General features: G+C 41.6%; 1 protein-coding gene across 1 annotated transcript in view; it reads right to left on the bottom strand.

The window, feature by feature from the left end:
• Positions 1–19431, bottom strand: part of MCTP1 (multiple C2 and transmembrane domain containing 1) — a 285266-nt gene extending 265835 nt beyond the window's left edge. The window contains exon 1 of the mRNA XM_062017784.1: positions 18856–19431. Coding sequence (XP_061873768.1) covers positions 18856–19431 — 576 coding nt within the window. The remainder of the gene's footprint in view (positions 1–18855) is intronic.
• Between the last annotated feature and the right edge of the window lie 7826 nt (positions 19432–27257).

Genomic DNA, 27257 nt, shown 5'->3' with positions numbered 1-27257 from the left:
ACGTATTACAGAAGCACTGCAGAAAACAATATTAGACATCTGCCAAAAAGGAGCCCAACAGATTTCTCTTCCTGCTTATTGTTATAATGGCTACTCCAGTAATAATATTGTCTTTCTCTTGTAATAACTTTAGCCAGATACTGCTCATGAACTGATGCATAACCTCCTCATGGGGAAAAAAAAAAAAGATGTGTGCAACTTTCCTCAATTATTATTTCGGAAGCCACAGTGTCATTTGGGGGAAAAAAAAGAGACCACTTTAATGCATTTTATACCTCAAGGTATTTTGCCATTATAGGGAATCAAGCAGCACAAATAAAATACAAGTGTTACTTACAGCAGGTTGGCCCTTTCTGATATTAAATAATCAAAGCAAGCAAGCTAGTTTCTTCCTCTCCCATAAGTTACAACAACAGTAGATTCCCAAGCAGGAGAAATGACATTCAGTCTTAGTTCGTCTACTTAAACTAAAACATGATGGATTGTGAGTGGCAATTCAGTTGAATTTAGGAAAGCAATTCCTCTGACAAGCTAAGAGGAGAACTTTATTTAAAAGCTTATTTTTCTGATGAAATGAATACCAGAAGCCCCTAATTTTACTGAACAATTGGAATAGAACTATTTTGCTTGTCACAGTCAATGGTGCTTTTGCAATTTTCCTTTTTGCACTGTTCCTCCAGAATAGACTATCTCAGCTGGAGGGGACTTACAATAACCATCAAGTCCAATTGCCTTACTACTTCAAGGCTGACCAAAACCTAAAGCATGTTGCCAAAGTCATTGTCCTGCACTGGCAGACCTGGGGCATCAACCAGCTCTCTAGGAAGCCTGTTCCAGGGTTTGACCATGCTCTTGGTAAAGAAGTAACTTCTAGTATCACGTCCAAACCTACCCTGATGCAGCCCTGAGCCATTCCCACATCTTGTCACTAGATCTCGGGGAATTTTTGATAGTTTGAAGAAAACTATGTAATAGAACTACAGGTTCCCAACTGTGCAGCGCAATGAAGACAGAAACAATGATTTCATTTAAATTATGAGATGAATAAATTATGTAATGAATAACTAACATGTAATAACCTCAGCAATGAGCAACACATTGACCAGTGTAAGTATACTTGACCAGTGAGAAATAAGTAGCAATCCTGATTTTCTGAAAATTCATACTCCAGCCCTGCAAGAGTTAGTGCTTCTTTCACACAGGAGCATCACTAGGTAACAAGGAGTGTACATGATAAACACAGGTATAATAAAGGATAAATTAAATACTTTGTACGCTTTTCATAAAACAAATGTTTCACTAAATATCAAATTCCTCAGTCAGCAGATAATAATAAAATGTCAAGATTTATAAGGTTTGGTCGCAAATAACTCATTTTTCCATGGCAGGTTCTTAAAAAAATGTATGTCCACTTTGCTGCCTTCTCAGATCTCAATCTTCAGTTTTAGTAGTGAGAATAAAGACAATGTCGAACACTCTTACTCTCTAAGTCTCCAGTACCTCAATCTCAGGCTCAACAACAAAGATTTCAGCAACATGGTAATAAACCTCTCCATATTTTAAAAATAAATTAATGGGGTTTAGTCCTGCCCTGCTCCTAACAGATTTAGTCAATAAAACGTAGAAATCCTTTTTTTTTTCTGTCAAACCTAAAAGTGATGAAATATTGACTTCATCATGCACTATATATAGCTGAAAACCACTCCATTCCCTTGATGAATTTGTAAAAACCAAATGATAACTACTTCAGCCAGAATGACCTAGAAAGTTGCAACCTCTCCTGTCTAATTTCTAAGTGCCTTCCAAAGGACAACATGCTTGCAGATGCTGTGTAGTGAAAGAGAATAGACCAGTAGCTTCTGAAGGTTGTACATAAAGACCCAAAAAATGTGACAGCAACACTAGTGCAACTTTCCTGCAGTCTTGGATCACTGTGCCATCTGTCATAACGCCTTTGTGCAGCAAAAGTCTGCACTGTTTTAATAACTGGGACCTACGGATCTGCCTTACCAAGCAACTAATTTTCAGGGCACATATGGAAATCCATAACCTGTGACTCTAATCATTAACAAGAGCGTTACATAAATAAGACAGAATGATTGAAAAGCAGCTGATGCTTTCAAGTACTGCATTATCATTGCAATACCATTAAGACCATAACAAATTTTGAAGTAATGGTCCAGAATGAGCCCACTGTAAGACAGGATTAAACACTGATGGGGCAGTGAAGGGTGCTCCCTCCATCCAGAACTTTTAATTCTGAAACCAGGAAACATGTTACCAGAAGAGCTACTGGAATTCACTAGGTAAATCTCTTGGGATTTTATTTTGTCTCTGGCTATTAGCACAGAAATTATTGTACTGATGAGGATGCATGGCATTGAGAGAGAGTAGCAGAAGGGACTTTGTGTAATATCAAAGTTTCTGCTCATCTTCCCTGTGTGTTCCCCTTTACCTACTTCCCACACTCTTACATGGATGCTGTTTTCACCTAATTCTGAAACCAAATCTGTTTTGCTAAGACAAAGTTCCCAGCACAGCTGACAGAAGTCTTACAGACCAAAGCACCTGCCAAGGACTGGTATCTCCCCTTGCATCCCAAGAATGGTACTTATAATCCCACTTTTACTAACCATCTCTTCTTCCCTCCATCACTCTCATTAGCAATAAAATTAACACACATCACATCAATCATATCAGAATAAATCAGCAGAATGAAGTCATTCTTTGATAAAAAAGGATTAAGTGAGAACAAGCAATTGACTGATACCTTTTCCTTAGAAAGGGACTTCTACAGGTTCTGGAGTAGCTGTCTTGCATAATTATTCCATTTCAAAATGCTTTGTGTGTTGTCTAAGATTCATTTCACCTAAGTGTCATGACCTCTCCAAAGAGTAACTCTCAAAACTTCGGTATAGATTCTCCATTGCACTCCTCAAGGAAATACATATGTCAAGATCTCTACCTTAGAACAGCAATGGCCCATACTTAATTGCAGTTAAGTCATGTCAGCACCTTTTGTTCTTTTGCATCACTCACTACACCAAAAGCGAACAAAGTACACTACTGTGGAAAGTCATGGATTGACATGGAGCCATTTCAGGTAATGGGGAAGTGGCTGTAAAGATGGCTCCTGTAAGAAGTTGCTCAAAACTCTCCCCAGCTCTGAGCCAGACCCACTTCTGGGACTGAACCAATTAGATGCCTCCACAATCACTTTTTAAGAATAAGCCAGAAGAAGAAGGTTCTTCCTGTTCTTTCTAGTTCTATTATTCCTTATTTCCTGGCTGGTGGTGGTGCAAGGAGCTGGAGGAGAGAGAGAAGTAACCATATGGACCCCAAGGTCAGTGAGGGAAGAGAGGAGGTGTATTGGAGTCCTGCATCCGGTGGAGAGGACTGGTGAAGCAGTGATTTGTTTGCATTTCATTGAAGACCCCACACCAGGGGCAGTGACTATGCCCAGAGTAGGCTGTGTCCCATGAGAACAACCCTGTATTTGCAGAAGCTGTAACTTTTGGGAAGAAGCCACAACAGAGAAGTTCATAAAGGACTGTGTCCCGTGGGAGTACCCCATACTGAAGCAGGGGAAGAATGCCAGGAGCTGTCGTCCTCTGAGAAGCAGCAGACACCATCTGTGAGAGATTGACCACATCCTGCATTCCCTACTCCCCTGAGCCATTGAGGGAGAAAGAGGTAGAGATATAGGGAGCAGTGAGCTGAGCCCGGGAAGAAAGGAGGGATGGGGGAGGGAGATCTTAAAGTGCTGGTTGTAATTTGCTCATCATCCTACTCCCTTTTTACTCTTTGTTCTGTTTCTTGTTGGTAATAGAATGAACATTCCTCACTTTCCTGTCTCAGTAGAGTACTGGAGTCTGTTTAGCCTGGAACTGTAATTGACAGTGAGCCCTCTCTGCCTTTGTCTCAATCCACAACATCCTTGGTTATCTTTTTCCTGCCATCTTGCTGGAGCCTCCACTGTCCTAACGAGGATGGCGGTGAATGGGAGGCAATGAGAGAATGTTGTGGTGCTTCATTGCTGGCCGGGCAAAGCCACAATACATCATGGGTATCTCTCCTCCTTGCCCTTCTCACCCCTGCACTCATATACAGCTCAGTCCTTAGGTTTCTGCACACATCTGGAGCCTCACAAAAAAAACTGAGAGCTAGCTCTGAGAAGAAACATCATAGCAAGGAAGAAGTGCTACACAGACACAGTTAACAGGCCCTGGTACTTTTCCTTGGCAAGTGCTGGACTACTGCACCTGCATAGCTCATGGTGCTCTCTCCCAGACATGGTACTGCTTGATGTAAGGACAAGTAAAAGCTCTTGCTTTTCAATTAGATATTTTGCAGCCATTTCTTAAAATAGCAATATTCTTATGCACTGTAAGCAGCTGCTGCTCCTTTCTTAACCAAAGTGAGTGACACCAGGATTTTGACAACACTTGTTATTTGGGTATAGATCATGTAATAGAGCAACTAACCAATAAACCTTTAATTGGCAGTGCTGGTGTTCCTTTTCTCAATTACAAAACATACCACCATCTCAGTTTGAGATCATTATTACAGCAAAAGAAAAGTATAAGCAGAAACAGGCAGGAATAAACACAAAGCATGCTTTTTTTATGCTTGCACTTCATTATTGTTAGTAAATGGTTTAACTATCATATGGCAGGTCTTCAAGACCAAGATATGAACAGTTAAGAAACACAAGCTAGAAAGACCAAGTAAATTCCATATTAGCCTGCAATTTTGCAACTAACAGAGGCTTCTGGCCATATGTGACTAACTACAGCTTGTATTATTCAAAACATTGCTACAAATAGGCCTGAAGTTAATAGTTGTCTGGAGGAATAGCATGACAGAATACCAGCAGAAAGAGCAGAAAACTGTACAGCTGCAGTTAATAGTTGGCTTCTAAACATTTGAAATTATCTACCATAGCTGGAGATACATGCTGTCCTTCAATATATCATCTTTGAGGGGAGAAAGAAGAATCTTGAAGGTCCCTGAAAAGCTCCATTTATGTGTATTTATTAGTTTAGAGACAAATTTTTCTGTAATTTTATATTCACTCAGAAAAAACAGAGTTTTCTCAAAATTCCCAAGTTTTAAGTAAAAATAGAAAGCAAAATTTGGAACCAAAATAGGGCAGCACTTTGCATGTTGACATAGTGCTAAAAAGAGCCTATCGAGAAAAGCAAAAACAGGTAAAATTCATTACGCTACAAACATACTTTTTAATGTTACATCAGAATTTTTAGAGTGTTTCCTATTTCATTTTTCTAGTCTTGGTGAAAAATAAGGAAGTATCTGTAAACAGTGAAGCTGCTCAGTTCTGTATTAGGTGACTAAGAAATATAACCTCTGTAAAAGATCCGTGAAATACAGAAAATACAGACTAAATGACTGTTAAATTTTCTAAAGCTGAGGAAGCCGTTTTAATAATAGGAAAACAAACCTTTTAAAGTCACACCTAATGTATCATCTGGAAGCCTACATATCACAAGCTATATGCTCAGATACTGCTACCTACAGTCTCACACCCGGTGTCTTCCCCACACAGCCATGTAGCTATCCACCATATGAAAGCCAGGCAATCAAAGCATCTGACTACTGTAATGGAGGGAGGGGAGGGGAGGGGAGGGGAGGGGAGGGGAGGGGAGGGGAGGGGAGGGGAGGGGAGGGGAGGGGAGGGGAGGGGAGGGGAGGGGAGGGGAGGGGAGGGGAGGGGAGGGGGGAGAACCCCTTCAAGCCCTCAACACCAAACCATGTAGATCCAAGTTTAAAACGAAAATATCTTCATTCTGTGGATCACTTCAGAAATATAGTTCTCCAACACATCAGGATGATTTGACCATTTCTATTGTTACTCCAAATTGTTACTCCTCACCAACTCACAGAAAATACTTTAACATAAAATTTAGCACATAAATTGCACAACTGTTACCCTGCACATTAACTACATTTATTAGCTGAATCTCAAACATTCATCTTATAAACATGATAAATATTACAACTCCAAATTCCTGTAACTCAGAGAAGGCTTTTTATGCATCATACAAGGGTTACATTATGAATATGCATTTATTGTTCCACATTTCCTGGACTCCAGCTGACAGCCACATGGTATTACTGTTATTTTCATTAAAGAAAAACAAATTGCAAAAGCCAGTTCCTGTGGCATAAAAAGGTTTTCAGAGTAACACTATAATGGCTACAGTAAATGGGTGTTTTGAGGTTCTGCATTAATGTCATTAATGTTCAAAATTTTTTAAGTTATTAAAACTGTAACACAATCTAAAAAGTATGTGACAAAGAGGCCAATAAGCCTTTAAAAGTAAAGATGTCCTTAAAATAAAAGGTAGAAGCTCCAATTAACAGAGCTCCATAACTGTTTCTGCTTTTCATGAAGCCTCCCAGACCTTCAGTCTTCACCCACAAAATACAACAGTAGAAAGTCATCATTTGCTTTACCCTGATGGAAAGAGTTTAGTTCCCTTTCTCCAAGAACTTAGAGCCATCTGCCAGATAGAATCAAATATACTTTTTGAGCCAAAGCTTAAATTAATAAGTAGAATTTTCTAGCTTTGGGGTTAAAAAAAAAAAAGAAAAGAAAAGAAAAAGAATCTGGAGTTCCACAAAAGTAGTTCTGTTTTCTGGAGACAGCACAGGAGTTTTGCCACAGCTGAAAATGAAGTCCCGTCGAAACTGGACAAGAATTCATTTCTGGGAAAAGTCTCATCTTCCTTCCCACACATCAGGTATGTCTGCACACAGACAGTCCACACAGACTGATACTAAATTTCAGCTGGTCACCTCTGCCATGAGCTTTGTTCTAGGCACCAGAATTGAGTAGAAAAGACTTGGAAAGAGAACTTGGCTAACAGCTACCAACAAACACATTAGCTACAACTCTCTTTCTCTTATAATTATATGAACAGCATAAGCTGTCTTAAACACAGGTAACAGAAAAAGCATCTGGGTTCTCACCCCTCTGGCAGTACATAGAAATAGGGGTTTTTGTATTTGTCTAAAAAACTCCATAAAATATTTATAATTAGGTACAGGGCAGTCTAGCTGCTCTGTTAACACCCATCAGAAGCAGCAAAGTCAGCAGTCCATGCATTCCTTACATGAGAGATATGAAACACAAGAGTACATACAAGGTGAGAAAACAATAAGGAAATTAATTAACTGCAAGGTTCTGAATGGCTTAATTGGATATACTGCACAAAGAATCTAAGGCATATTAATTTTATCTTGTTCATCAAATGTTTGCAAACCTTAAAAGGATTATTCATCTTTGCCTAACATGATCCCCTGATCACAAGCACAGCAGTCACTGTAAACTGAATGCTGCCAGATCAGATACACCAAAACCAAATGGCACCCTACCTATAGCAGGCCTGGCATTCAGACTACTGCCAGCTTCCTTATGTAAACAGCACTCAGCTTTTCTCCAAAAAGAAAATCTAATCTGCCTAATATCACATTTCATGACTCACTCTTGAATACAATTTTCATAAGAAACAGCTCCAGAACTTCCCTAGAATATCACACAAAACCTTCAAATGGTTGGGGCCTGATGGAACCTTTAGAGATCATCTAGTCCAACCCCACTGCTTGATCAGAGTGCACAGGAATGCATCCAGGTAGGTTTGGAAACCTCCAGAGAAGGGGACTCCGCACCCCTTCTGAGCAGCCTGTGCCAGTGTTCCCTTTACATTTCTTTGTCATGTTTGCCTAGCAGAGAAAGACCAAAGTGTAACACAAGAGACATGCTCAGAATGCAGTGTACTGGTGAGCACGATTAGTGAAAAATATAAATTGCTTGTCAAAGGTCAGTACATACTTACAGAATCACAGAATCCCAGAATGGTGTGGGTTAGAAAGGACCTCTAGAGATCACCCACTCAAGCCTCCTGCAGGTTTGGAAGCCTCCAGAGAAGGAGACTCCACATCCTCCCTAGGCGGACTCTGCTATGGCTCCCTCATCCTTACAGAAAAGGAGATTCTCTTCAAGTTCCAGTGGAACTTTCTGTGTTCCAGATTGTGCCTGTTACCAGGTGCCACAGAAATAAAGACTCATTCCATCCTCTTGACACTTGGCCTTTAGGTATTCATAAGCACTCATAAGGTCCCCTCTCAGCCTTCTCTTCTCCAGGCTAAACAGCCCCAGGTTTCTCAGGCTTTCTTTGTCAGAACAATGACTGATCATCTTGGTAGACCTGTGCCGAGTCTCTCCAGCAGTTTCCTGTCTCTTTTGAACTGGGGAGCCCAGAGCTAGATGCACGACTACAGATGTGGCCTCACCAGGGCTGAGTACAGGGGGAGTATAGTCTCCTTTGACTGACTGGCCACACACTTCTTAACATCCCCCAGAATGCCATTGGCCTTCTTGGCCACAAAGGCACATTGCTGGCTCATGTTTAGTTTATCATCAACCAGCACTCCCAGGTCTCTCTCTGCAGAGCTGCTCTCCAGCAGGTCACTCCCAGCCTGTCCTGGTGCATGGCATTGTTCCTCCTCAGGTGCAGGACTCTGCACTTGTCCTGTTGAATCTCATAAGGTTCCTCTCTGCCAAGTTCTAAAGACAGTCCAGATTTTGCTGAAAGGCAGCACAGCCTTCCAATGTATCAGCATCAGCCACTCCTCTCAGTTTTGTGTCATAAGCAGAATAGGACAAGACAAAGAAAGCATAAGTTTGAATACTGTAGTATTTCTAGAACTGTCTTGATACCAACTTTTGCAGAGCATCTATCTTAACAGTGACTGTAGCTGAAAGAGTAAACAATTGACTTAAATTGGCTTTTTTTCTCTAGAAAGAAATTTACTTTCTCCTGTTTCAAGCAAGTGGAGAGAAGCTAAAGAAAAAATGCAAAGCTATAAAGAATTAGCTGTACATATATTCAAGCAAAGTTTAAAATACAGTATTTCATTCAGACATATACATTGTTGTTACCTCTGGATTTTTTTGCAGCAACTTAGTATGGAAGGAAGTAATGCAGAAGTGCAAAAAACATGAAGGGTTAAACTAAGATCTAAAAGAATTAACAGCAAAGAATAACAGAAAATTCTGTTGACAGAGGTTCACACTTCCCAATATCAAAATTAATAGAGAGTTCAGAGAAAGTGTTGCAGGTTAACATTTTGACAGCTAAACAAAACTATCCCAGCAATTGAAGTCCCCTTCCTACTGACTGCAGAAGTTAGATGTGTTTCTGTGATGCCATTACCTGGCCTCAACACTGTCCAAAATTAATGGCATGCATTTCACCTGTGAAAAGACACATTATCAGAACCATATGTTTGCAATTCAACGCAGATTTTTACTCTGCTACACTTCTAGGGGGAAGAAAATAAAAATAAATTTAAAAAACTAAACCAACAAACAAAAGCAAAATCCACTATCCTGGAGATGTGACCTATTTATCTACATAAGGTCAGCAATAAAAAATTTAATGGCAGAAGAAGGGTAAGTTGATCAAAACCCCTTTAACCAGAGGTGGTTAAGAGTCATCTACTCCAGAATTTCTCCACCTAGTGGGAAACAAAAAATGTGCAGCCTTGTAATTACATAATCCCAAAGAATAATAAAATCAAGGATTCCACTGTTTACCCTTCATATTGTGACCAATAAATGCACAGTTCCTAATAGGAGTTGCACTGCATTTAGAGTTCCCAGAGAAAAACACTTATCAACACACTCTTTTAACCCATGCCTCCAGGTCAGAATGCTAGGAACATGAAACACGGGGACTAGATCTTTCTGTGGTAAAGTTTACACATAATCTCCAACTTTCTTGTAGTCTTAGGTCTTATCTTGTGGGGTATAAGATACACATCCATGAGGAAAAACTCATTGATTGACGAAGAACTCAGCATTGATTGGTACCTAGTTAGAGTTCCTGCTACCCAATGTAGCACTTGAAGGCTTTCATTCTTGAAGAAAGTAGGAACATGTAAAACACAAACATCACATCATATCCAGCAACATTCAAAAGTTTCATTTTAAGCATCGGAGATGTTAAGTCTCAAATGCAACAGAGTAAGAACTGGGATTAATGGGAAAAAAACTACACTCTAAACATAAAACCTCACTTGTGAGGATAAAATGTTAAGTAACTTCCAGATTGCTATCAGTATTAATGACTGGAAAATCCTATGATCATCCACAGGAAAAAAAATAATGACAGAGCAACTTAAATAGATCTTCAACTCTCTGAGGGAAACTTAGACACAAATATTAAGCATATTTAGTCTTTTCTTAAAAAACAAGTTGCAAAAAATCACATTGTTCTAGAATTGACAGGATTTAATGGACAATACTCTGAAAACATGGACGCAATGCCCAGGAACAGTGTGGTCTATACAGTGCTACTGCCTCTTCCATTTCTTTATTGAGATGCAAACCAAACTTAACATTCTGAAAACATAATGTCACGAGTATCTCACAGCTCTCCCCATGACATACTCTATCCATGGACTATAGCTAAATTACAAATTAAGTTATGGGATTTACTCACCTAGAAAATTAACTTGTTTTTTTGGAAGGAGTATGATATCCTTTGTTAATGACTTATTGCTGAACCTCTTCTCAGACAAATGCAACATCATATCATCTCCACTGGCTACAGAAAAGCACAAACAAGGCAGAGCTGGATATATTGCTAGTGAGGTCTCATCTGCAGTATTGTGTCCAGTACTTTAGGCTCCCCAGCTCAAAGGGGACAGGGAACTGCTGGAGACAGTCCAGCACAGGGCCACCAAGATGATCAGGGGACTGAAGTATCTTATGAGGAAAGGCTGTGGGAACTGGAGCTGTTTAGTCTGGAGGAGACTGCAGGGGGATCTCAGTAATATTTACAAGTATATAAATGGTGGATGTCAGGAGGTTGGGACATTTCTTTTTTCTGTTATATCTATAACATGACAAGTGTTAATGTAATGAAGCTGGAACACAAGAAGTTCCATTTAAACATAAGAAAAAACTATTTTACTGTTCAAGTGAGGGAGCCCTGGCACAGGCTGCCCAGGGAGGGTGTGGAGGCTCCCTCTCTGGGGGATTTCAAGACCTATCTGGAATAAGTTCCTGGTAGGACCTGGAAGTCTGTGGGGAGAGAGGAGCCCATGTCAGAGTAGGTTCGCTGTCAGGGCTTGTGATCCTGTGAGGAACTCAGGCTGGAGCAGTCTGTCCCTGAAGGACTGTTCTCCTGGTGGATGCCCATGGGAAGGACCCACATTGGAGCAGTTCATGAGGAACTGCAGCCCATGGGAAGGACCCACACTGGAGAAGTTCATGAGGGACTGTCTCCTGTGGGGAGGGACCCCACCGTGTAGCAGTGGGGAGTGTGAGGAGGCCTCTCCCTGAGAAGAAGCAGCAGCAAAGTCCATCTGTAATGAATTGACTGCAACCCCCATCTCCCATCCCCTGCACTGCTGGGTGGGGAGTACCAGGAAGAGGGAAGGGTGGGGGGAGGTGTTTTTAATTCAGTTTTATTTCCCATCTCCTTGCTCTTATTGTTTCTTTAATAAATCAAACCTTTCTCTCCCTAAGATATGTCTGTCCTGTAGCCTTGACACTAATTGATGAGTGATCACCCCATCCTTATCTCAAGTCACAAGTCATTTGTTATATTTCTCTCTCCTGTCCAGTTTAGGAAAGGGAGTGATATTATGACTTGGTACACACCGGGCTAAACCACCACAGAAAGTAAGTCCGCAACATTCAAGTAGATAATGAAGGAGCAGAAGACTGTTCACCACCCTTACTAATTACTCGATTCACTGAGATATAGTCTTCCTCTTCACCATTTACATGAAACCTAAGCAATAAGGTTGCTTTACTGACAAATACCTCAGCCTTGCCATAGCTTCACCCCCAGGTCTCACTTCTCATGTGCAGTTTGAAACTTTCAAAACTAGATTTTGTGACAACGATGGGCCATTACAGCTCTAAGTCTTTGAAAAAGGAAATCTCTGGTTTGGGGGCAAAGTATGAATCAGCTACCTCACAAGAACTGAATACTTGAAAGTTTGAAGGAATCATTTTTATGAGTGCTTCCTACAGTTTGTCATCAGATCAACATCAAAATACACTGCTATTTCCCTGAGCAGAACACAAACTCTACATAAAAGAAAGCTCCATACAGAGCTAAAAGTGATCTGATTTGCACTTTTGGCAAATTAAGTCTACCACAGATGAAGTTTGGAGGAATTCTGCCTTTTTTCACAAGGGAAGAGAAAAAAAAAATAACAGCTTCATATAGTTACCTTCTTAAAATTCCCTAGAAGGTAACACAGTATCTGAGATCTAGGATCAATAATGAGATTAGAGAGGAAAAGCCAAATTCAGTCTACAGATCAATGTAGAGTCTCTCAGTTGTCTTGCCAAAGACCATTAATTCACGTAAAAGGAAAGGTGGAGGGGAAAAAAAAAAAAAAAGATACTTGGGTCTATTAATAGACAAGACAAAATAATTAAATTAGAACTACCTACACACCTGGGTGCTGAATGACATACTGGCAGTTTTAAAACTGCTTTAGTCATATTTTTTAAAATAGTACATGGTACTTCTCATTACAATACAGTAACTGATGATAAGTCATTGGTGTGCCTAACAATTTTCTGCAACCAAAATTTCAAGCAAAAGGAAATAACATTTTTCAACATTTCTTGAGAAAAAAAAAAGTTTAATGCTATAATGATGTTCAAGTGTTTACCTGTTTACATTCAAAAAGCTCAACACAATTCAGAAGGTTATGAAATACATACATGAAGTACACTGAAGTAACAGAATTTTAACAAAGTTACATGAAATCCAGCTAGAATCCCATTACTGAAAGTTAATCACTTTACAGCAGAGTCACTAGGTGGAAAAAAGGTGGGGTTTTTTTTGTTCCTTCAGTGCAAGGACTGTTGCAATTCCTATCCATCTATTATTCTCAATATAATTATTTTATTATGAATATCTTTACACATGAGCAGTAATGGCAGCAAAAAAAAAAATAAGCAAAGCTTAAATGAGGTCATTGATAAACGGTAAATCAACAGCTGCTACTAGGTCACTTTGAAATATTCCAGTGTTTCACACAAGGATAAAACTGTAGTGGCCAATTCCAAAAACATGATGCAGCTCACTTTGAAAACTCTGGAGAGATTCTTCAGTTAATTAAGCAAAGCTTATTCAGAATATAATTAAATACAATTCTGTTGTGCCACCTCTCGGTTTTCACATCATTAATATACTCACACTACATTAACACTCTGTAAGCTGACAGACTGGTCAGGGGCTGATAGGGCATAAGAAAGAGATTAAGGCACCTCAAGTTGCTGAAAGATAAACCTTGTATTAGAAATTAATACAGTGACAAAACAAGGCAATGCAGAACATCGCTTGACAAAATTCAGACGTCTAACTAAACTCTTGGAGAAACAAACAGCCTTGAGAGATTGCAACAGCTTTCTTAAAAAGAAGTGAATGTTAGCAAAAGCTTTTTATTCCTGTTTGTTATTTTTACTTCTATGTAATTTCTATCAACAAACTCCAGCCTCTTCTAACCCAGCCTAACCATTCACTATTCCCTATGTATCAGTGGCCAGATCCCCAAAACCGAGATTTCTCCTTTTTTCTAAAATTTGCCATCTTATTCTCAGAACTTGCTGCCCTCAAATCATGGACCAAGAGCAAAACAGTTCTCTCCAGCTCTCCTTGGTTTGCATTGGCATTCTCTCAGGAAAAAGTAATCCTGGACATTCAGAAGTATCCGATTTTCTTCAGCACCTTCCCCTTTCCCAGTGCAGCTTCTTAGAAATCTAAAGTAGCAACCAAGAATCTCTTGGGTGACATTATCTGTGCAGCTTTTCAGTGACATTTTCAACCTTTTCCTGTCTTTATTTTGTTCTCTTGTCTTAACTGACTGGATCAATTACTGAAACATGACCTGTGACACACACCAATTAGAACAAGCAAGCCAAATTTTTCCCTTGTGTAGCTTCCTTGACTCCTGTGGATCTAAGCCAGATTTGGATTTTTATTTTTTTTTAATGGTATAGACAGAAAAACATGCACAGTACGCCAGTCAGGTTTTCATTAGTTTTGCATCATCCTCCACACCAAATTAGAAATACTTTTTTTCTTCAGGCTTCCTCACAGCTCTGCCTCTGCTCCTCTTCATCAGTACTCTTCCCATTCTTCTTCCCAGACATCTCAGTACCACATCATGTTCTTTGCCCTGGAAGTGCAACCTCTTTTCACACAAACCAGCTCATTAAACTCTCTTTTTTTCTGCAAATTGCTGTCATGTGCCACACACCTCACTATTACTCCAATTTTATTGATCTTCTAATTACAGATATATATTCATATCTGTAGAAATGTATATATACACTTATATATCACTGAGACAATGGGAGAGGCCCTCTGGAGTTTTCCTTGTCTCACCTCTCCTGCATCACGCTGCATTAAACAGTCTAGACCACTGTTATCCAATCTCTGACTCTGAAGACCCACAAATGTAGGTGTGAAGAACGTTTATTAATTAAGCAAGTAGTACTGTGTGTAGCAATGCTAATAAATCTTCATTTCCTACATCTATGCACTTAGAGGTTGAGCAGCAACCTTGGCCGCCTTCTCTTCCTCCCACTGCAGTAACCCCAGCACCTTCCTCACATCTCCAGCTCACCCATATAACCACAAAACTGGAGACATGGGAAGGAAGTGGTTAAGAACCTGTTCATTCTTTCAACCTAACAGATCATTACCTTGCAAGAAAACCCATCAGTGAAACATACCCACAAGAGTTCTTGTCAGACAGGCTGAAACCTGGACACCCCTTCAGGCAGGAACTCCCTCCCTAAGCACTCTTCACATCCTCTGTTGTCCCAAGATGACATGTGCTCCCACCCTTGTTCTCTGATTAAGATGATGAAACATTCACAAGTTCTTTACTACTGCAAGTCTTTGAAACAGTGATATTTCTACCCTCCTAGTTTGCACAGCAGCACACCCAGCAACTGGAAGGCCTATGCAGCAGCAGAACCCTTGGAGGGTTACTGTCATCTCCTGCCCATGAAACACTCCAAGACATTTTGATTAGTCCCAGCTCACTCCCTCAAGGCTGTGCCATATGTCCTGTGGCTTTCAACTCTATCAATATGACTGGATGCCATGTCTAGGGATAGGAAAGGTTTGGCCAATCAGATCTGTAATCTGATGTGTAATTCCACATCTATTTATTTCTTTGTCTTAATAAACTCTATTTACACTTTAGCTACTCTTTCAAAGGAATCTAACTTTCCTGCCAACAAATACAGTAGTTACGATACCTTTCTCCCCACAAAACTATTCAAGAACAGCTTTCACAACTATTTAGTTTTCAGGACAGAACTAGATCACTATTCAGTGCTAAAATGTAATGGTTATTCTTTGCATAAGACTCCACTCTTAGGTGTGCATCTTTACTCAAATCAATATACTAATCTTCCACAGAAGATTTATCCAGTGCTGAGAAAACTCAGCCTCTGCTAAACTCTCCACATGTAGTGCAATACCACTATACAATAATTAATTTGAATTATTTTTAAGTTGTTTGACTATGTGAAAAAGAATACTCCAAGAACAAATCCACACAGAGTACAGAAACTTACACTGGAAGTTCTCCCATCCATCACATTAACTTGTACTCATAGAATCATAGAATGGTAGGGTTGGAAGGGACCTTTAGAAATCATCTAGTCCAAACCCCCTGCAGAAGCTGGTCAACCTAGATCAGGTCCCATAGGAACATGTCCAGGTGGGTCTTGAAGACCTCCAAGGAAGGAGACTCCACAACCCCTCTGGGCAGCCTGTCCCAGGGCTCCCTCACCCTCACAGTGAAATAGTTTTTTCTTATATTTAAATGGAACTTTTTGTGTTCCAGTTTCATCCCATTACCCCCTGTTCTGTTGCTAGATACAATAGTATGGGGCCCCAATACAATAGATGCCCCAACCTCCTGACACCCACCATTTAGATATTTGTAAATGTTAATAAGATTCCCCCCTCATTCCTTTCACTTATGACACAACAGTATTATTTCCTCTTAAAAGAACAAGAAATTTGACTTGTCGTGGGACTTCATCTTTCCCTGACTTCTCCCTCAAAGTACCTAGTAGATCTTTTTGCGTCCATCTTTGCTAAAATATTCAAATTTGCTAAAACATTCAACAGCCTTGATCCAAAACAGGCAGCAACATTTGCTCACCCCTGTATTTCAACCAAATCTTAAGTGCTTTTTAAAGCCAGCTGTAGTTCTGGTATTGTTTTACTTCAAGATAGTTTCATTCTTGTAATTCCATCAGCTAATAGAATTTATTTGATCTTTGGACATGTAAAGCTGTCAGGCAACAAAAATCTAGACACCTCTGAAAGTCGGTGCTGCTGTAAGTAAAACTTGGATTTGAAAAATGTAAGTAACTCCAGATTCACGTTACCAGACTTCTAATCCCAAACCCTCAGAGGGATATAAATGCCATGACAGAAGCTAGGCAGGGACCTTACTGCCCTGGGGGTGCAGTATGTAAGCAGGAAAGACTTGACTCTTGAAATATATTGAATTGAAAACTCCAGCTGTTCACAGTGGAAGGTACATGCTCTGTAAAAGACCACTGAAGAGCATCAGTGTAAATAGAAGAGTAATACAATAAATATAAGAAAAAACTATTTTAGTGTGAGGGTGAAGGAGTACTGGAACAAGCTGCCCAGAGGGGTTGTGGAGTCTCCTTCCTTGGAGGTCTTCAAGACCCACCTGGTCATGTTCCTGTATGACCTGATCTAGGTTGACCTGCTTCTGCATGGGGGTTGGACTAGATGATCTCTAAGGGTCTCTTCCAACCCTACCATTCTATGATTCTATGATCAGAGACAACTGAAGACAATCTAGCAATGCTTTGTAGTCCCATTTGCCTGACTACTCCACAGCTCAACAAAGCTGGTGAATCAAATCAGATTTAATAATCTGAGTGAGCTTATACCTCCAGAGATGAGAAGAGCAGAGGATGTGCTGATTAGGGAACAGCAGATAGCTACTTCAAATCATCCCTCCAAAACAAACATCATGATCAACAGCTCTGCAAATTCTATCAATACAAAAGGGACATAACAAGCTTTACTCAATACCAAAAGTAGCAATTTTGGCATGCTGGCACAGCCTAAATTAATAGTAGAAATTGATTGGAGGAATTGGCCATAAGTCTGCTAATTAAAGACAAGTGTTAGAAAGCTTAGGTACCACTTTGTTTTGATTAGCAGTGTTCTTTCCAAGTGTTATGACTGTACCTTGTTCAAGACATGAGCGATGCCCTCACAACCAAATAACAATTGACATGCTTTGTACTTAACTGTGCTGTTTCTTTGCTAAACACAACACTGAAAAAAATCCCCACATTTTCAGATTTATTAATTGCTAGATGTAGCAGACTTTGAAAGAGAAGAATATCCTCTAGTTCCAAACAGTAACACTTAAAATGTTTTGTAAGCCAGTGGTTACGGGAGAAAATTACTGACTATTGAAGTGCCTACTTTGTAAGCATCTATCAAAATAATACCATGGGCCTAAAACACATACAAACATGGGTTATACAAGGAAAAACCATGGCAGATCATGGTGCTTATCCCCAAACCAGTGATGGTGAGTGGGCCTATTAAGGTCTAGCTCTCCTGTTTGTAAAGATGAGAGCTGAACTCTGCAGAGACATCAAGCCCTGCTGGCTTCAAGTGATGCTTCAAAGTCCTCACAGAAACACTACTGGTCTTCACCAGACCGTGACCAGAACTTCTGTAGCCCAGACAGAAGCCAGATATATTCATATAGTTCCATTTTGACACAAAACAGAGAGTGCTGCCTCTTAATTCAGTGTGTTGTCTCTTAATTCAGTAACTCATTTTTCCCCAGTTATGGCAGAAGACAATATACGTATTAGTCAACTAAGTGGATTGCTGCTTAGAATTACACAAACTCCAGAATGACTCATATGTTTTGTACTTTTCTCACAGGGAATTTATTCCAAGATTCGGCAGCCCCTATCAACACTAGATTCACCACTTAATTTCAAAACTGACAGTTGGAAGAACTATGGTTTTGTACACCACTTTCCCCCAGCAATGAGGTTAGAACGACTTCTTCATCAGCCCGAGCTGACAGTTGTGACAGCTCTTCGTATGTTCTGACAACTAATTATCTACTGTCTAGTACATTTGAACTAGTGGTTGTCGTTTGGGTGTTCCGAGGAAATTAGATGAAACAGTAATTAAAATTTGGATAACCAGGAAAAGGCCAAGGTTACCTGAGCAAAAGCCACGCTGGAAGTGTCAAGGTCAGAAACCAGCAGCTAGGGGCTCTGTCTGAGAGACACAGCAGAAGAGTATTCTCTGCGGAGAGGCGCCACAGCGGGGCCACCTGCGCTGCGAAACCCCAACGTCTGCCGTCGGGACAATTTTTCTCTACGCGATTTACACGAGGAAGGTGTCCCAGAGGCTGCTCTCGCTCCGGAGTATGTGCGGCCGGCGCAGCGCAGCGCACCCGCCGCCCCGAGCCGGGCCCCGCAGCGGAGAACGTCGCGCCGGAGCAGCGCGGAGCCCCGCGGCGGCCCTTCCCCTCAGCCGAAGGGCGCTTTGCACCGGTGGGCGATGGAGCGCACCGGCGTCGTCCCCGGCCGCCTTCCCGCCTCGCCTCCCGTCCCCCTCCCTTCCCAGCGGCCGCCCTCCCGCCTCCCTTCCCTTCACGCCTCCCCGGGGACCACCTTCCCGCCTCGCCCCGCCGAGGGCCGCTAGCACTGCCCGCCAGCGCAGCCCGGCGGGGACCGACACTCACCGCGCCGCCCTCGCTCTCCTCCGCCCGCTGCTCCTTCCGCCGGCCGGCGGTGGGCGAGCCTTGCAGCAGCTGCTCCAGGCAGGCGGCGCTGGGCAGCGACGAGCTCTTCTGGTGGGACAGGTGCGCCCCGGGCCGGCGCCCGTCCTTGGCGCCCTTGGGCCCCTCATCGCCGGTGGCGGGGTCGTGGCGGCCGGGCGGCGGCCCCTTGCCCTGGGGCAGCAGGTGCTCTCGCAGGCGGCGCAGGGCGGAGCCGGACTCGCCGCCCGACTCCAGCGGCTCGGCGGCCGAGCAGCAGAGGTTGGGCTGCGAGGACGAGAAGACGCGGTCCAGCGCTTGCTTCCGCCGCTTGAAGCCGCTCCACTTGGCGCCGGCCGGCGGGTCCCCCTTGCCGCTGGCGGCTGGCGGCGGGGCGGGGGGCTCCGCACTGCGGCGCTCGGCTGCCGCCCGCCCGCCGCCGCTCCGGCCCTTGCCCCCCAGCTGCAGGTTCTTCCACAGCCGGGCCTGGAAGGACACCGGCGGCTCGGGCTCGCCGGGCTTCTCCGCCGAGGCCGTCCGGGGCTCCTTGCCCGGCTCCATCCTCCTCCTCCTTCTCCTGCTGCTGCGGCGGCTGCGGGAGCGACAGCAGCAGAGACCGCCGGAGCCCGGCGCCTTCACTCCCGTGCGGGGCGGGACGGAGCGGCGCCCGCCGCCGGGGACGAGCGCGGGGCTCTGCCGCGCCGCCCCCCGCTCAGCGCGGCACGGCCGAGGCAGCCCGGGGCTGGCACCGGGGATGGAGCCGCAGCCGCGGAACGTGAAGGAAGGACGAAGCCCCCTCCACGGCCCCACCAGGCGGAAAGTTTGCCGCCGTCAACCCGCGGTGGCCGCGGCGGGGGCGGGCTGCGCGGAGCTGGGCTGCGCAGGGGCGCGTAGCCCGGCGGAAAAGTTAACGGAGGGGCGCGGAGCGGCTGCCGGCGGCTCACCTATATATGCGTCTGTCGAGGCAAGGACATAGCGGGAGTTGGCTTATACTGCCCTCCTCCCCGGCTAGTTTGGGGTTGGTCTTTTTGCTTTTGTGGTCGTGGCACGGCATAGGAAGCAGAGGTCCGACGGAGCGGCAGCCCTGGCTCAGGCCCGCAGGCCGCTGCTGCGGGGGGAGGGGGAGGCAGTGCCGTGATGCTGCAGTTTCACTGGAGCCAGGGGTCCCCTAAACCTTTGGGTGAAGGAGAGGGACGTGAGACTGCTTCCAGCGGGCCCAACATCTGTCTCAACCCGTCCTAACCTCGGGAAGGGAAGGTTCAGTCAGGTGCTCTGGGAGCACCCTGGTCGAGTGGAAGGTGTCTGTGCTCATGGCAGAGGGTTGGAACGAGATGGTGTTTTGAGCTCCCTTCCAACCGAATGCATCCTGAAATTCTGTGGTTTGCTCTTCTAGGCACAGTGAGCACTGCAGGGAACACCAGGTGCAGTATTGAAGGTGTCTTTGTAACTCTCCTTTGCAAAACAGATAACCCAGCTAGCCAGATTCCTCCAAGTATGTGTGGGAGAAACCTCAGTTCGTCTGTCATTCTAATTTTTTTCTTTAAAGAAGTAAGAGAATTGTAAATAAATTGTTTTCTCATCATAGCACAATGTACCGGGGACCCCATCACTGCTTGTTTGGATGCTTAATACTATCTAAAGTTTCCTTTTTAAAGAAAGTGGTAATGGGAAGTTGGTTTCAGGGTAGGTTTCCACATTCCTGAAACAAACTGAAGCAAAATAAATATTTTTTGCATACAGTAAGTGACACCTTTCTCCAGTGTACTTGTGGGTTCCATTTTAAAAGTCACTTCTTTACACCATTGAGGATTTGGTTACCTATAGTCTCATTCATCTTTCCGCAGAAACTTTGCAACCAGGCATTTGACAATACAACTTCTTCTGAATAGAGCAGGAAAAATACAAATTAAAAGTACTGAGAGAAAATGGATGTGTTTGAATCACCACAACCCTGGGAATTCAGTCTTCAATATTTGAGTAATAACCAAACCTCTGAACCACTGGATAAGTCCTGTCAGATAAGTGACATTTCAGGACCAGAGAAACCCAAGCATAGTCACAGGGGAAAAAAAAGAAAAGCCACAACAAAACCTGAAGATAGAAAATCACACATAAGTCAACCTCTTTTGATCTCTGAGACTGAATAGAAATAATCAGCTTCCAACCACCTAAAAGCAAAATCATCAGATAGCAAAGCTCAAACGAATAAAAGCCTGGAGGAAGCACATGTGTCTCAATTTCTGAGAAGACATCTTTAAATCAAAAAAGAAATGGACTAAAATGGAAGCTCTTAAAAAGGTTTGCTTTCTTGTAAATAATGGATTTACTCAATAGGCAGGAATCAAAAGAGTAAAGGAAAAGATGAATTTGGTTCTTCATCTGTAGTAGGGAGAATGATAAAGGCTATCTAAAGAAGCATTTCAGTGTACGTAGCTGCCTTATGTATTACTGTATTTTCGCATTAGAGTTGAAAAGACTCTGAAATAAGAACTATTTTAGGTAAAGAGTAATTTCTATTAAAGTTGTAGAAAGGTTGATACACTTTTCACTAAGCCAGTAGGTATAGAAACATTGTATTCAAATGAACCAGGCTGGACAAAATACTGATCTGCTCTGGTATCTTTAAACGGCAGCTTCTTTGAGCAGTAATCACACTTTCCTATCAAAAAAAAAAAAAGGACCAGAAGTGAGTTATATGTACAGATGTATGCCCCACAGCCACTAATCTCATAAGTGCAATTCCACATGGAAGCTCATCATCTCGGAGGAGTTGACACAAGCCACAGTCCTGCAGACTGCTGTTTTCGTTCCAGCTTGTGTGTCAGTGTTGCCCACTGCATTGAATTCCCAGCAAATAACATGCTGGCAATCAGGCCTCCTGATGTATTTTCTTTTGTTGTTCCCAGAGAGACCAGCATAAGCTTTCCTTACATTAAAATTGTGTCATTACGTCATCATTTCCAAATCCATCTGATTTGTGTCCAATTTATCCAACCAGAAAGTGGATTTGCTTATGAAAGAGAAAGGTCAAAGTAGCTTAGGCTGTTTAGTTGCGGAAACACTCATTGTCCTGGGGGTAAAGTGAATCTGGCACCAAAAGGCAGAGTATGGCCACACTGTAGCAGGCAGAGTGGGGTTATTTGGGAATTAATTCAAATCAATTCTCCATAAACAGTTCTATACTAAAATGAGTCATTCTGCACATTGCATTCTCTGAGCTATATTCATTTATTGAAGTTAAAGCTGAACCTAGCAGAAAAATCATGGCAAGACTTCAGGCAATGTTCAAACGGAAATCTCAAAATTTAACAAGAATCTGGATGGAACACCTGTAGTTATCAGAATGACACTTCTCAAAATGTACAAATAAGCCTTTATTAGCTTTAGAAATAGAAGGATATTTTGAAACAGTGTTTCATAAGCTAAAAGAAAACAGATCTTAAAACGAAAACAAACAAACAAGAATGATCCAATATTTCAAGCAAGAAACCAAGGAGGTTCATAGTAGAGAATGGTTTTTTTTCATTTCCAACATGCCAATTATACATGTCAAAAAGGAAGAATGTTTTCTGAGGAAAGCAACTATCATTCTCTTTGGAACTATATTTCATCTATATATGTCATTAATTAGTTTAATTTAAATTGATGAAACAGGTGTACCACTCAGTGCTAAGTACTATGCTTTTTTAAAAACATTTGTTTTCTAAAGCTCTTGCAAACTGACTCAAAGCCTCAAATTTCTCCAGTAATTTACATAAAATAAAAGCCTTTTGATTTGGCTTTGGTTATTTCTTGAAAAATAATGTTACTTTCTAGCTTCTGATATTTATATCATTATGTATTTATGTTTAGAAGTATACTTAGTTTCTTAGTTAACTCCTCCTTTGAAACATCCTGTCTTTTCTCATCATTCAGAATTTAAAATACAGCAAAGATGGTAATATTCCAAAATACATACCAGACAACTATGGAGGCAACACTTGTTTGCAGAGGGCCTTAGGCTCAAAAGCTGAACAGAATTTCGGTCTTCTCAGCCTGGAACTACATTTTAACACCATTTGCACATGTTCACTGTTGTTCTTTTGTCTTCTTCTTTCTCAGTGTCTCTTCAGTCAGAATTATCATGAATGTGTTTCCTGTTTTTTATCAGAGTTACGTTTTGAACGGCAAAGTTCTTGTCAATAACACAATTTTTTAAGTCCAGCCTTGAATGTAATTTTTTTCTTGTTTTTTCCCCTGCAGCATGGGGGACATAGGTAATCCACTGATGAATTTCAGATGCCAGCATGGTAAGCATTGTCTCAGGCAACTTGTCCCCACCTTTCTGTAAGAAGTTCTCTATTACGCAGACTGCCACATGTTCTTTAAGTTGTCTTGTCCATGGCTGAAGTATTTTTGCCTGAAACTTACTGATTACAATTTAACACAAGACAGAAATCCAGCATAGAGCTTTGTTACCAGAATAGCTGAGAGCTTAGAAATTGTAAAAGTATTGAAATCATGTCATATGATTTGAAGCTTCAGGCAACCTTGGCTATAGGCAGTACTACAAGTACTGTCTTCACCCACAAGTACACAGTAATGAGCACATTTCTTCTTGGTTTTATACAGATAATTATGCTCCTGCCACATATGGCTCTTCTAATTTGACAAAACATAGCATCTCACAAAGCCAATCGCAATTTAGCTCTGCAAAATGCTTCATCGTCTTAGTGCAGTTTTGAGTATTTTTAACCAGCTATCGAGCTTTTTAGAGTGTAGCAATGACAATACAGATTCAGCCATTAATCTGGGATTCTGCAGGATTCAAAACATTGTCCTGAAGTGAAACAATTTCATTCCTATATTAGCAAATTACCATGAAGATTATCAGGGGCATTGTTAGGAGAACTTGAATCAGTTTACTAGAGATTGATTTCCCTTAATTTCATGTACATCTTTGTCTATAGTATTTTACCCATATTGCTGGCCTTCTGATAGCGTTTGGCTGTTTGTTTAATTGTTGCTGTTGATGCCTGATAGAATTTCTCTAACAACATGTGCAGGAAGGTTTAGTGCAGCACCCAGGACTAAAGGGAACGAAATGCAGAGCCACAGGTCAGAGTGAAGTCACAACATTGGCGTATCATAGGCAAAGTGCAGCACTACAAAATGTGTAGTCAGGCCATAAACCATGAGCAATGTGGACTATTTTCCACAACCAATGGTGGGAAATCCAACAAGACATTCTCGTAGCTGAGAAGGAACACTCTACCCTTACTGGAGGACTGAGCATCAAGACATGACATTCCCTCTGACGTGAGCAGGTATTTTTCCGCTTCAAATCTACACCAGAGAGTATACAGCTCTTTAAGTGGTTTCTGTCTCACTTTTTCATCATTAACATTAGTACTAAATTGCAATAATGTGAGGGATAAATTGTGATATTAATTTAGAAATTTTATAAAGCTTCAGTTTTATTCTAAACTTGTCTGACATCTTCAGTGTTTCCTCCGTTAGTTCATATAAACACCGACAAGTGTTAGGTATAATGTTTCTAACTATCCCCTGCCTGTTCTATATTGTATTTGTGCTGGTTTTATAATATGAACAAATATCTATAAGAAAAGTATATCCTTCTATGCTTGTAGAATCCTCAGGAATAGCTAGTATTAGATATTTCAGCCTCTTCAACTTGTCTAATTTTTATTTGCTAGCATAAGTAGTTTTGCACAACAAAATATGCCCATAGATTGTACTTTTCTGTTCTATGATTAACCTCAACTTCAGCCTTGTTTTTTCTTTTTTTCTTCCTATATAGTAAAACTCATCAGTGCTTAGGATTAACTACTGATAGTCAGGTCGACTTTTAAAAGTTAACTTTGCTGATTGGTCTAAGTATTTTATTTTGTTACCAAAACTGCAAAGTTCCAAGTTCCTAATCTGCTGGATTAATGGACAAACCTTGAAATGCTTCCACTGCTCCTAAATGTTTTCCATAGGACAGATTTTGATGTTTCCTTTAGTATGTGTCAAGGTTGCTGGGCCAGCTATAGCTCCTTCCCCTTTCAGTCTCTTTGAAAGCTCTTTCCAAGCTTTTTCAGGGGATTGCTTTTAGGCCTTTGCCTAGGTTTCTGGGAAGTTTCATATTTCTCCCTTAGGCTGGGACCTGTATCTTCATAACTCATCTGTTTCTCCAAGTTTTAGCTTCAGGCTTCTTTAATTCTTTTTGCATGCATGGTAGCCACTGAATTGAAAGTCTTCTTAGAAGCAGAACATCATTTATTTTAGTATTAGAAATAGAAAGAAAGAAAAAATATTTTAAAATTGCAGCTACTCTCCATATTCATCTTATTATAGCATCTTCTGTTGCTAAGCATCTCATCCTGCAGATCCTGCCTGGTTCCTTAACCACCTTAACTCAATGCCTCTTGAATATTCTTACAACAGTTTTACTTTTTGTTACTGTCCTGTGTTTCTCTCGTTTGGTCAAAAAGCATCTCTGTGGATTCATCTGGATGTTAACCATCTCAGATGTTCAAGGAATCTTTCTGGCAGTAGTCCTTGACAGCTTTCATGTCGCTGTTGAAGCACCTGCAGTGGTAAGCTCTTTCATGCTGCTTGTTCTTTCAGGTGTCTCCTGTTGACCCTGTATAGTTATCTGGGAAACTGACTACGTGTATCATAAATTACGGTTACAAATATCCAGAACGTTCACTGATCTTTACAGTCAGTACACTTCCCCTGTTATCAACAACCATTGAACAAATTTGGAGACTAAGGATTTTTTTCTCCCCTAAATTTTTGCTTCCTCACAGGTCATCTGTGCTTAAAGTCATCTCTCCTCCCAATAGCCTTCTTGTTTTCAGTGGCCAAAGATAATATAAGTTGTATGATTTTTTTTCACATTAACATTACTCACATTTAGAACTGTCTCCTTATTCCTCTATGTGTCCAGTTCTGGGGTCCTCAGCTCAAGAGGGACAGAGAACTTCTGGAGAGAGTCCAGCGCAGGGCCACCAAGATGATCAGGGGACTGGAACATCTTTCATATGAGGAAAGGCTGCAGGAACTGGGGCTGTTTAGTCTGGAGAAGAGGAGACTGAGGGGAGATCTTGTAAACATTTACAGATATCTAAAGGGTGGGTGTCAGGAGGTTGGGACATCCCTTTTTTCTATAGTAGCCAGCAACAGCATAAGGGGTAATGGGATGAAGCTGGAACACAAGAATTTCCACTCAAATATAAGAAAAAACTGTTTCACTGTTCAGATGATGGAGCAGTGGCACAGGCTGCCCAGAGGGGTTGTGGAGTCTCCTTCCTTGGAGCTCTTCAAGACCCACCTGGACATGTTCCTATGTGACCTGATCTAGGTGAACCTGCTTCTGCAGAGGGGTTGGACTAGATGATCTCTAAAGGTCCCTTCCAACCCCTACCATTCTATGATTCTATGAAATGGCAGCAGGGTCCTGTGACACACTGAGCAATTTGAATTCCAGTTGAAATGAGAGATTGCAGAGGACTCATACGGTCTCCTCCATTTCCTCCTCCATCCTAGCAGTGGCACTAAGAGAAGTGGGAAAAGAAAAAGCTGACTGGAGAATCATCCAGAGTTTACAGATAAGTGTATATATATATATATATATATATATAATCTGAATCATACTGCTTTTTTCTGTTATTTCAATCACCAAAATGTCAATCTCCTTTAGTTATAATTTCTCATACAAATAGCTTATTTGGTCCTCTTCTATTCTGGAGGTATTAATAATAAAGGAAGCAAGCTATAAACTCATAACATCACTCCTGGTTTTAAATGTGACTTACACCTATGTGTTGTTCAGACTGTGTTTTCCCAAATAAATTCTTCCTTAGAATATAGTGATTTTAGGCACAGAAAGTAAATATTTCATTTTTCAGTCTCTGTAGCTTTTCCTTTGGTTTTATATTGCAGTTTATATATGACCAGTCAAGCAGTGCATTTTCAGTAATAAGCAATAGTTCTTCGCTGCTCAACTTCTGCAGTATGGATTTGAGATACAATTAGATCAATCCTAAACACATCTTGTCTAGCCTTCTCTAGTTATTTTAATGAGCATAGTTCTATGTCTGTTTGGCCGTGTTGTTTGACCTCAAATACCTCTCTTTATGGTGTTTTAGACTGAACATATGGTGGTGTGAGAGTACACTAGCTCTGGATCTTCCTTTTTTTTCCATTCCTCAGCTCTGTGTTTCCCAAAGCACCTGATTGCTTCTCATTTCCCAAACCACTTTACTATTTCCTTGAGGCTACCCAGGGTTTCCTAACACAGTGGGTAGTATTCTGCATACATTTTTCCCCCTTCTTTGTAAAACTTTTGTTCTAGGAAAAGCAATTTTGCATTTCAACTGCTGTTTTGAATTTTGTGG

The sequence above is a fragment of the Colius striatus genome, chromosome Z (genome assembly GCF_028858725.1).
Source record: "Colius striatus isolate bColStr4 chromosome Z, bColStr4.1.hap1, whole genome shotgun sequence".
NCBI classification, from domain to species: Eukaryota; Metazoa; Chordata; class Aves; order Coliiformes; family Coliidae; genus Colius; species Colius striatus.
The sequence above is the reverse complement of the archived record's forward strand: the minus strand, read 5'-3'. Positions and strand labels throughout refer to the sequence as shown.